The sequence below is a fragment of the Cylas formicarius genome, unplaced genomic scaffold, assembly GCF_029955315.1.
Source record: "Cylas formicarius isolate icCylForm1 unplaced genomic scaffold, icCylForm1.1 PGA_scaffold_6__28_contigs__length_40554024, whole genome shotgun sequence".
NCBI classification, from domain to species: domain Eukaryota; kingdom Metazoa; phylum Arthropoda; class Insecta; order Coleoptera; family Brentidae; genus Cylas; species Cylas formicarius.
Genome location: NW_026844347.1, coordinates 32,350,551 through 32,362,962, shown reverse-complemented (window position 1 = coordinate 32,362,962; position 12,412 = coordinate 32,350,551). Strand labels below are relative to the sequence as shown.

Sequence of the window (12,412 nt, the reverse complement as noted above, 5' to 3'; positions counted from 1 at the left end):
ATTAACTTTACCTAAAACTTCTTAAACTTTAATTTCGCCTTCGGTCTCTATCTCATTCCGAACTTCATAAGCATCTCCTTATACCTATTTCTCTTTTCCAATAGTTGGTTTTGCAGATTTGCGGTCGTTTATTTTCATTCGACGAAAGTTTCTGACTTCTTGATTATTGCGAACGGTTGAATTTTTAAAGCTACGAAAAATCGTCTAGGAATTTTTATTAAATATTTTGCCACTTTTCTTGATACTTAATTTGATAAAAAAACTGCATATCGTTGCCATATTAAAAACAATACAAGCACCTCTATTAATTTTACTCTTTTTTCTGAATTGGAAGATCGTGTTTTTGACCCACCAGTTTAATTGGAGAAACTAATTAATTCAATATTTCAATTCGGCCTCTTGAAGGTCTCTACTTAAAATTAAAAAAATCGAAAATTGACAATTAATAGCATATTATAAGGGGTGTTTTTTTCGATGTGTAGAACTTTAAGTAACGATGGATTATTCGATTGACATGAATTTTATTTATCCGAAAGATAATCTTGTGGCATTACATTTTAAATATGATTTCTGGCATATGATCGCCACGGCTGGCGCGGATGTAGTCCAATCTGGACGTCCAATTTTCGATGACTTTTTCCAACATTTGTGGCCGTATATCGGCAATAACACGGCGAATATTGTCTTCCAAATGATCAAGCGTTTGTGGCTTATCCACATAGACCAATGACTTTACATAGCCCCACAGAAAATAGTCTAGCGGTGTTAAATCACAAGATCTTCACAAGTTCAAAACGTGAAATTAGGCGGTCACCAAACGTTGCGCCGTCTTGTTGAAACCACATGTCTTGGACATCATGGTTATTCAATTCAGGAATGAAAGATTTCGTAATCATAGCTCTATACCGATCACCATTGACTGTAACGTTCTGGCCATCATCGTTTTTGAAGAAATACGGACCAATGATTCCACCAGCCCATAAAGCGCACCAAACAGTCAGTTTTTATGGATGTAACGGTGTTTCGACCTACACTTGAGGATTAGCTTCGCTCCAGATGCGGCAGTTTTGTTTGTTCACGTAGCTATTCAACCAGAAGTGCGCTTCATCGCTAAACAAAAATCGCTTATGAAAATCGGGAACAACGGCAATCTCGTTTTGGGCCCATTCGACGAATCTACGCCTTACTTGATGATCGTTTGGCTTCAATTCTTGCATGAGTTGGATTTTGTAAGCACGTAAACCAAGATTCTTCCGCAAAATCTTCCATAAAGTGGATGGGCACAGATCCAATTCCTGTGCTCGAAGGCGGATGGACTCATTTGGGTCTTCCTCAATGCTACGATCTACAGCAGCAATAGCTTCTCTGTACGCACCGTACGGCGTCTCTGGGAATGCGAGTTATCAATAAGAGTAAACGTGGTGCGAAAACGTTCCATGGTTAATCGAATTAACTGCTCTGATGGACGATTTTGTCGACGATAAAATGGACGTAGTGCGCGATACGTATTCCGCACAGAACCATTATTTTCGAAATAAAATTGCACTATTTGCAAGCGTTATTCAGGCGTGAGTCTATTCATGATGAATTGCCAAACCAAACTGAGAATAAATCACTTGACAGCTGTTAAATCGGTCGCTATCTTGAACAGTAATGCCAACTTAAAGTTCCTCTTTCACCCTTTATAACCAGTTTGATAAATCCCACTCACTTTAGTCATGTCTGAAAAAGTTTATCTGCATTTGAATACCATACGTTATCTACGACCATTAGTTTTTGGAGTGACATGTGACATGACATCCGATCGCTTCCAAACCCGCGACCAGTGTACCGGAAACCTCTCAAGTAACGCCTAAAAGTACCACTAATTTAGTATTTCAAAGTTGAAAGTAGAAAGAATTAATCAGAAATCGTTGCTTATTGGGAAGACTGCAAATTAGAAAAATGTCATACAAAAAAAGGTTTTCCTCCTTAAGCGTTTGCAAAAGTTTTGGCTAGTGGCCTCAAAGTATTTTCACATGTTAGAGAGAAAGATGAAGAAATCGCAGATGGACTTGAAATATATCAAATCAAAAAAGCCTACATCTAATCATCCAGCTTTTGTAATCGTTGCGAACGACTGTGCTTTTGGAAAAAAAAAACACTTTGAAGATAGTGAATGAAATGGTGGCGATAATCTGACGAAACAGTAATTTAATTGACCGGTACCATTGATTAATATATTCTATCGAGTTAATATGGACGCCTGGACAAGGTGGCAGGATATAAGCTGAATTGAAATTATATTGAGATGAATAGATAGACAGTTTCAATACCTTGGCACTGCGATATATCAGTCGCACATAAAGATGAGAATTTATGAAGAATTGAAAAAGCCAGTGGGACTTTTCCAAAACGGAAGAAAAGGTTGAGGCATGAGTATACAGACGCATGCTAAAAATTTCCTGGAGAGATTGCTTGACGAATCTGTATGTTTTGAATAGAATAGGCAAAGAAATGGAGATTCCATTTACCATTAAAAGGAGAAAGCTGGAATTGAAGAAGAAGAAGAGGATAAAAAAAGTGATGTGGGAAATTGAAGGAAATATCTGGAACCGTATGCATGCAAAGGAGACTTGAGTGGTTAGGGTTTTTTACTCTGTTTTTCTTTTGCAGCATGTATTTTCGTGGTTGGGTCCAATTTAATGGGAAAAAGTAGTGACGTTATCGGTTTCCGAGCAAGATTTTTTTTATATTTCTTACAACTCGCTATTTCATTGTACTCTAGCTGTCTGTAATGAAAAAGGACAGAAATATTTTGTTTATGTAAAGACGTCGCATAAAAACCTTCAAAACAATTGAATAAACACAGGAACTTTCAAAAATATCAGGCCAATTTAAAATAGCTGTGGAAAACACAACACGAAAACAAATTTTAAGATTTTTGATTATTTAGAAATCAAAATTATAGTTATTTTAACCTAATAAACAAAACATAATAAATATTATAATGCAAAATATTCGTACTGAATGTCAAGCAGTCACTAACTCTATAGGATTGATGGAAGCAAATGCTTCGCGAGTGGCTTCTTCTAAAAATTTCTTGGAGAGATTGCTTGACGAATCTGTATGTTTTGAATAGAATACTCAAAGAAATGGAGATTCTATTTACCATAAAAAGAGAAAGCTGGAATTGAAGAAGGAGAACAAGATAAAAAGTGATGTAGAAAATTGAATAAAATGTCTCCAACCGTATGCCCGCAAGCCTGCTTTACGTAAAGATCTTTTAATCTCCCCTTACAAAAATCCAGAGAATCAGGTTTTATAAAATGAAAACAACATTGAGGTCTGAGAGGGAGAATCACATTTTCGCCCTAGATGGAATGACGTCAGAATGATATGTATTATTATGAATTTAGAATTGCATGTTGATACATTACTTTTGTTTAAGCCACAACAACTGCATACAAAAACCGTATGCGAATCTAAAATTTTTATTTGGAAAACTGTGACTGTAACTTTTAAAATAACCAGAAACAACTTTATATGATTGTTAATTCCTGTACCAATTGAATTTTTGTGTTATTGATAGAGAGATAGAATTCAAAGGGCACAAAAATCTTGCTTTCAACTTGTACTTACATGATATACTTAGAAGGGTGACACTATCATATAAACGAGGTAGTTATTGTTATTATAAATGACATTCCGCAGTGGTGTTTCATAGTTCAACATATAACTAAAGCCTCCCCATTAAGCTTAGGACCGATGTTCATCATCTGAATATAAGATTTTAGCGTTGTCTTACTTTCTTTGCACCACTCATCACTTTTTGAAAGGACGTTTTCAATTAAATACAATATACAACCAAGTTGCTAGTAATCTTAAAAGTCTAAATGTAAATTCTTTCATAGGAAATTATAAATGGTACCTTATGGTTAATACGTTATAACTACTTATGTTCTTATTCCTTATTATTGACCTTTTATCCATAATCCCTGCTTTCATGGTATGTTCTACCCTTTACTTTTGTTGTTTTATGAATGTAAAATAATGTATCTCAACGGTTTCAGTTTATCTACTGTTGCAGGTATTTTCGGTGCTGAACTTTGTGAATTTATTTTGATATTATGTAAATTGATTTTATTTTATTTTATGAAAATAATCCTTTATGTTACTATTATTCTACTTGTACATTTGCTATGACGTATATGAAAGAGGAATGTTTAATTCTCCGCAAGAAAATAAAATAAAATCTTCACTAAATCCGATTCTTATATTTGGCAACGTCAGACGTTATCTTCCGTTTTATGCCGAATTTTCCGACCTACACGGAAAGAAAAAAAAACTCAATCTTGTCGATCGATCGTCCAAAGGGCCCGTACGTACCGAGTAGGAATCCGAAAAATCCGAATATATATATATTTTTTTTAAATAAAATTAAGTCGGTCGCTGTTGGTTGTACGTAAATAAAGAAAAACGTAACCGCCGGGCCGAAAAATTGAAGAAAGTCGGAGAGAGCCTAGTTTTTTTTTATTTAATTCAAGTTTAAGGGAGGGAGAGGGCACGACAGAATATACCGGACTGTGCAGGAAGCAGAATTACGCCGGAAATAAAATTTATAACTTCGAGTTGCGGTCTCTTTATTTTTCCGCGTAATTCTTCCAATTTCCGTATTTGTCTCTCCTGAAAATGTCGCTGTAATTTTGATCGACTGCAAGTATTAGGAAAATTTATGTATAAGCTTCTGCCCATTTGGAAACAAGGCGTATTTCTACGGTCTTTGGAAAAGGAAAGCAACGTTTTTATAGAAAGGAAGATTTATATGCCGTCATGACATGCACCATGATTTATTCGCCATCAGGTAGAGAAAGTAGGGGATAAGGCAATGTGGCCTCTTTTTTTCAATTCGTCAATATATTGTAGGGAAAATGATTTTTATGAAATTTGATCCGCAACATTTTTCTTATTTTAAATCGAAAATTAGTATTTTTTGTTACATTACAGGTTATCGTTATTTGTTGACCTAATACGTCAATAAGCAACATATTACCAGATTTATCACTCTTCGATCCGTCAAAGAACATCAAATTCAGTGTTCGGCTATGACGAGAGATCAATAGAAGGTTTTTTTAAACAAAGTAATGGTTAGCATAATTAAAATTTAAAACAAATTCAATGAGCACTTTCCTCCAACCGCATTCGTATAATTAGTGGTATATTCCAGTGCCTTATTTTTACTGCTATATAGAATCCAAATACAAAAATATTTTTGTATGCTATTTTTTAAGTCAGTTGCTCCTGTAAATAGTTATAAAATCTTTTGCAGCAAAATCAGCGATTTCTATAAAATTAAAATATTCAAGTTATTCCAATAAAATTTTTCGAAATCTCTAAGGGTAAACTAATTTATAATATTTTTGAGAAAAAATGTAAATTTGGTAAGGTAAATGTTCAAAAAGTTTTTTTGAATTAACTATTTTTTATGCCAGGAATCAAAATTAGTTAAAAATTTATAGTAAAAAATGTTTCCATATAATGCGGACTGTAGTGGTGACACTGTATATACCAAATCACAAGTCAAGAATCTTTTGGATATAGTTCGGAAATTTATATATAAATGTTGCCCCCAATGAATGAAAACATTCAGAAGAATAGCGACAAGCTTGAAAAGCCCACTTTTGGTTTAAAAAAACCCCATTTGTTTTTTTTTGTATAGATCTATCGCTCATTTTTCTGAATTAAATTTCCACAGACCACTGTAATGCTCTTTACAAAATTTCTGGATTCTTCCTGCGTCGGTTTTTGGCTTCTACAGAGCTTGACTGAAACTGGCTCGCATTTTACTCTGTACCTGCTTATATAATGTTTGAGTGGTCGGATCTAAATGAGGAGCATAAACACCGTCTCGGATGACTGATTACAATATTGCTGACAGGTAAAGGCCTGAGTCGCGGTTAAGATTATTAGATTGCTTATCGATTTCTATAGACTCTGGCATTTTTGGAATTTTAGTTTTATCAAATAAAATTTTATATCCGGATTCGTGATTTGTCTTAGTCTCTTTCGTGTTCTTTTAGCCTACTTGATATTTGTCGTCCCGTCTCTCCAATGTATCCTTTGCCGCATATGTATCTGAAATAAAATTTTGTCTTTGACGGATCGAAGAGTAGTAAATCTGGTTTTGACATTATATTTCTTTAGAACTTTTGATATGTGGTCTGCGATATTTTGAATGTAAGGAAGGACAACAGTGGCAAGTGTAGGATTTCTTTCGGCCTCATTGCTATTGGAAGGTTGTGGTGGAGTGTATTTTGTGATGGAACGCTTAATATCTATCTTAAGAAGCCAATAGGATGAATGGCGAAACGTTAGCAAGTTCGACTCAACATAAACAGACGCAAGAGGAATCCAGAAGTTTTGTAAAGAAATAATCGTTCTTTCAATATTAAAGCGCCACATCAAAATAACATAAAATTTATTAAAGAATTGTTCGATAAATATTCTTTATTTCAATTGTCAAAATATATAGCGACAGTTGAAAATGGATCTTTTTTTTATTGTCAAAATAAAGCCGTAATCAGGATTCTACATTTTTATTCAAAGCGGTCGGAAGGTAGATACGTAATTAGATATATTCATTCATCTTCTCCAAATTTTTTGGAAAATAAATCTTCAAATTACTTCATGGTATATAGAGAGTTTTTTTTGTGTGATTCGACTAGATGTGACAACGCTGCAATGATAAAAATATTTTGATAATCGAGATAATAGTCTCCTAATGGCCAATTTTTGTGAGGATTATCTTTATCCATTCCTGTATAAGTGGGTATTAGGTATTTCATTTAACATTGAATGGAGAATCAATGCATGCGGCACGCCCTGTATACCCATTGTGAATTAATTTTCATTTTTGCATGTTTTTTTTTCTTTATAAATAAATACAACAAATAAAATTTAATAAATCACGTTTAAACACATCGGCCATATGTTTTTTTCACTTGTCCGTTTATCCACACGAGCCATACTTTGCTGACTTGTACTAAAAACAGCTCTCTTACTATTCCTTTCAGAAGAAAAAATGTCGATCGTCCGACCGAGCGCCGCTCGCAACTCCTGCGGAGTCTGCCTAATACCGTGAACATCATCAGATTGACGTACGATCCGATTCCCCAAAACAAGTGTTCGTGATTAATATACGTGCTAATGTAATGCGAAATACAATAAACGCGACCGCCTGTGCGGCCCTGATCAATGACGTCGACTGGATCGATCCGAACGCACTCCTGAGATTATCCGTTTTGCTTCTCATCAATGTCATGGTTATCGTGGGAAATTGCCTGGTAATTGCGGCCGTATGTTGTTCGTCAAAACTACAACTGGCTGTAACAAACATCTTCATCGCATCCCTGGCCGTGGCGGATTTAATGGTCGGAGTTGCAGTCTTGCCGTTTTCTAGCGTATGGGAAGTATACAAGGTAAGTTTTAGCGAACTTAATTAGTTTCCAACTTTAGTTTCGTATCTCGAGTCGTGAACGCAGCAAGGCAATTGAATATTCGCCGTAAAATTGATTGATTAACTTATACATTAGATTGTACAGGTTTCGGAAGTCGATGAGGTACGGTAGTTAGTTTAGATTAAGAGTTGATTTGAGTTTGAAATCGTGTTACTCGCTGATTGAAATTAAACTATACGTCGTCACTTATAAACTTACATTAGATTACATCAACACTTTAAATACGCACTATATACCGATTCACTCGAATTCGAACAGGCTGATTTGACATTTTTTAGTTCTCATCGTGGTATATTTTAAGATTTTCTTTATTACAAGTTCAGAAGACATCAAATTCTTGTTGGTGATTATTTCGAACCTTTTTAATAATTCATGCTAAGGTATAACGTATAAGAGTGTTTATAAAAAAAATGCGAAAAATGTTAATGAAAACGAAAACTATTCTTATTATTGTTTATAAAGGACTCTTGAAAATTACTTAACACTTTTCACCAATGCAGTAACAAAAATTGATATTCATGACTGGTGCAGAAACACAATTATAAAATCACTTTTCAAGCATAAGTTAATTTGTATTTATGTACGTCATAGAAAACGGGGAATTGAAACCATTGTTAAAAAAAAGTTAAAATAAAAGAAAAAATCCATCTGTATGATAGTTTTTAATTTTATACTATGATACTATAAAAATTTTAATTTATCACACGCCTATGATCATTGCCCCTTCCGAGAGGACTTTTTTCTATCAAACTTTACGTGCTTAATGCCGTCCCCTTTATTTGGACCTTCGTGGCAACAAGTCTAAATTTTACAGAAGCGTTAAACTAACCAAACCAACCACTAAAAAAATGTAAAGTTGAGGAAATCGAAAACAAATTTTCAGTCCATGTTATTTGGTCATAAAAAACAAAACGTAAAATATCTACATATCATAGTTTGTCATATTTATAAAATCATAGACCATCCATTAAAAACTCATGGATTCTTATAGTTGCAGTGCAAAAAGGTTCCTAAATTATTGAACACATCAATTTATATAATCGAAAAACAATGTAAGTTGTTAAGGTTTTTTTAGAAAAAAAGAAATTTTACTAGACCTTTAAGGTATATTTTTAACTTTGTTAAATAAACTAATTAACTAATTACCAAAATTCAACTATGTAATATACACAAAGTCTATATTATATTCATCAAAGAAAATCCTGATTCCGACTATGCAATTTATTGAAGAGATATTCTTTTAAATATTCACTTAGATCTTAATAACACTGTTATTAATATATTATGTAACAGGTTTAATAAACGAGTGACTTAAAAAGTTTACCGAACGTGTTGCATACTATACTTTTTCTACGACAGTTAGTTTTTGGGTACATCGTCGCAAAACAACACAAATACATTCACTGACATAACCGTCAGAATTGACAAACGTCATAAATCAAGGCTTGGGATATATCTCCGAAAACATCCGATTGCTCCTGCCATAACGTCCCGGAAATGTCCGAAGTGACTCGAATCCGTGGGACAACAAAGTATCGCTAGGTCAGTGTATAATTAGGTATTTTACAGAAGGAACGAGAAAAAGAGTATATTATGCAACAAGTGTGGTAAGTAAGTTTTTCTACTCCTGTTTGTAAAATACCTAATTACACACTGATCTAGCGTGCGGGAAGCGTCACTTCAACACTTGAGTTTCGTTTCCCACGTATCCGAGCCACTTCGGACATTTCCGGGATTTTACCGTTAGGCTTGGGAGTAATCAGATGTTGGAGATATTGAATTTGGACGTTTATCAATTCTGATGGCGGCCATGTCAGTGAATGTATTCGTGTTGTTTTGCGGAAACATACCCGAAAGCTAACGGTCGTAGAAAATAGTATGCAACACGTTCGGTAAACTTTTTAAGTCACTCGTTCTGGCTACATTAGAAAGTTAAAAAAATTCCCAATCCTCCATTAACGAAATTAACATCTGAATAACGTAGATGATGTCGTGTATTTTTGAGGTTATGTTAATAAATGCTGCCAATAAAAGTGATATTTAATAGTCTATCCACTAGCACCTCATAAAATAAAATGTCTGGTTCGATACTGCATGAGGTGATTTTTTTCAAAATATTGCTCCCACGCTCCTAGAACCTTGAATTCCTCATTGTTTTCTCGAGTTTTTTTTTTTAAATACCAAAATACAACAGTATCTATATATCCATAATTTTCAAATTTGATTTTTGTAGTAGTCAGATAGAATGTAAGTCATACGTTTTCAGAAGAGAATTAAAAATTTTACCATATCCAAGTCGTAAAATAAAATCGCGTTGAAAAAAAATGGTGTGAAAGTGGAAATTTCATTTCGCAGTGAGAACACCGATATTCACGTAATTGTAAAATTAAAAACGCCCTTAAATTTACCGCCCGAACGCCCAATGGATTTAACGATGATATCTTCTACGCAATTTGCATAGTTTACGTTTCAACGAGAACTGGCTTTTCCGGATCTGTTGTATTCGTAATTATCGTTAAAGCAAAGGATTTGAATATCGCCACTTCCTAATGAGTGAGAAAATCGATAAAAGCATTACGGGATTTAATAGAACGGCTTTGTTGGCGAACAATAGATTTTGCATTTACAAAGGAAATCGACATTGCTGCTTTTTTGTCGGGCCAGTTATTCCTCCATATATTTCTTCTCAAACTTTCCGACGTTATATTTTGAATTTTGAAAGTGCTTTTCCAAAATTGATAGAAATAATGATAATTATGATATTTGTTTCGCAACAAAATAATACAGAAAGTATTGCAAAATTTTCTTAGTCTCATGGTCGCCAATCAGGAATTAGAAACAATTACAAAAAATTCAAGTTAAGTCACCGAAATAAGTTTAAATAGATGTCTGACCCTTAACAACCAATAAATGAAATTTTCGTCAGTTAGAAATAAGAATAATATACATAAAAATATAAAAGAAAAAAGAAAACAGACAACAATTTCTATAGAGACATTGAAATAAATTTTGACTTAAATATTTTAATTTTTGGTTAATGTTAATAAAAACACATTTCGAAGCACTTAAAATATTTAATTTTTTTATAAATTCATCTATTGGGATATAGATAATCACTTTTAATTTGCTGCCAATAAAATCGCTCTGTTTGTTACAGAAATGTTCTTTGGCCATACATTTTTCTTATGTCCTCTATATGCTTTAATCAGAACCCAACGATACACCCTTCAAATCCAATTTATTTAACTTAACACCCAAAAAAGCCAAGGAAATAGCCGCGACTGCTGGCTAAATTCTTTTTAACTTAGAATCTTTTTGCAGAATGAAGGAGTTCGCAATTTCAATTGTCAATTGTTTATCTCGGGACTTGTCTCAAAAACCTTAATTAATTAATCAACATATTGCAAACATTTAATTTAGTTTAATTTTGTATATAGAGGGTGTTTAATTTTTCGTGGGCGAATATTAACTTTCTTATTTTGAATGGAACACCTTGTATAATTGTAGACATATTTTGTGCCTATACCTAATTTTATATGCGAAAAGTGAAGGTTGCAAGATGTAAAATATCTGCCAATTTCTTCATTCGGAAGCATTTATTATTTCGGTTGAGTAAGTTTTGTTAGACAAAGGACTCGAATAACATATTAATACAGGGTACGTGAAAAAAAAAGATTAAAAATGAAATTCAAAAACTGTCAAAAAACTTTTTTTTAATGAAAACTACTTATTTTTATAAACATGTCATATTTAGCATTAAAAATTAAGGCATTTTTATATAAGGTTGTATATGCTAAATATTTTTACGTTTTGAAATATTTCCTTTTTTAATATTTGTCAATCACTAATAATATGATGTTGCCCTATAAGTTCAGTTAGTGTAAGGTGGGTATGACAGTGTTTGAGGCACAACAAGTGCTAAAGTGCTGCCACTATGATTTACCATTTCATAGTTGACAATAATCTTGCCGCGCTTACGAGGATCCAAAGATTATGGACGCCAAGTGTAATTACCATTGTCCATAATCCATTCTCTATAGTGTGCACTTAAATAGGTGAAATTTTCTTGACTTCTGCGATAAGGACCGCCATCCGGCTGCCAAATTAAATTTCGTCGTTCCCTTTCAGGCACTTAATTTTCAACCAAGGAATGGATAATATTTAAAAGCTCTAGGTAGCGTTGGGAGTTTATATTCTGATCAAAAAATACTGGACCTGTTATTCTGAACCTCCCAATGCGCACTTTGACGGAAGTTCTACCCGATGTTGTAACTTCCATATGTTTTTTTATGATTCTTGTTACTCCAGTAATGGGTAATTTTAGTTTAGGTTGTAAATATGGGCCCATCTATTCAAATAATATTAGCAAATGTTGAAACTGTGAAAAAGCTAGCCTGATCTTGTAATACCGTTGCTCTAATTGCTGAACTTTTGACATCAAGATCTAAAGACGCATTTTGGGAGTCTCTGAACAATGCAACAAAATATTAACTTGCCCTTCATCATTAAAAATATGATCACGCCTATTTTTTTCTCTTTCTTCAAGGTTCCATTCTAAAGTGTTGGTAAATCCTGTTGAAGATCTTTTTTCTAGGCGCCTCCTTAATGGAAATTTTGTTATATAATCTCCAAGTTTAGATTGTTAGATGTGTAACTTTCTAACATATCAATCTTTTCCTCATTGGTAAACATGATACGCAAGCAAGCGAATAAATTAAATTTATAAACGCTAAATAAATAAATTAATAATGTGTCAAAAAATATTTGAATTATGACAGTAATCAACAACAAAACATACGTCAAAGGAGGCAGCGTCCTAGCACTTGTCGCCGTCATAGCCACCTTACACTAATTAAACTTATATGTCACCAGCATATTATTTGTCATAGACAAATATTTAAAAGGAAAATTCCAAA

General features: G+C 33.5%; 1 protein-coding gene across 1 annotated transcript in view; it reads left to right on the top strand.

Annotated features, from left to right (window-relative positions):
* LOC132702919 (octopamine receptor Oamb) overlaps positions 1 to 12,412 on the top strand; it is a 189,060-nt gene that overhangs the window by 94,510 nt on the left and 82,138 nt on the right. Inside the window, exon 2 of the mRNA XM_060671781.1 lies at positions 7,053 to 7,457. Within this exon, the coding sequence (XP_060527764.1) occupies positions 7,191 to 7,457 (267 nt within the window). The 5' untranslated portion in view covers positions 7,053 to 7,190. The remainder of the gene's footprint in view (positions 1 to 7,052; positions 7,458 to 12,412) is intronic.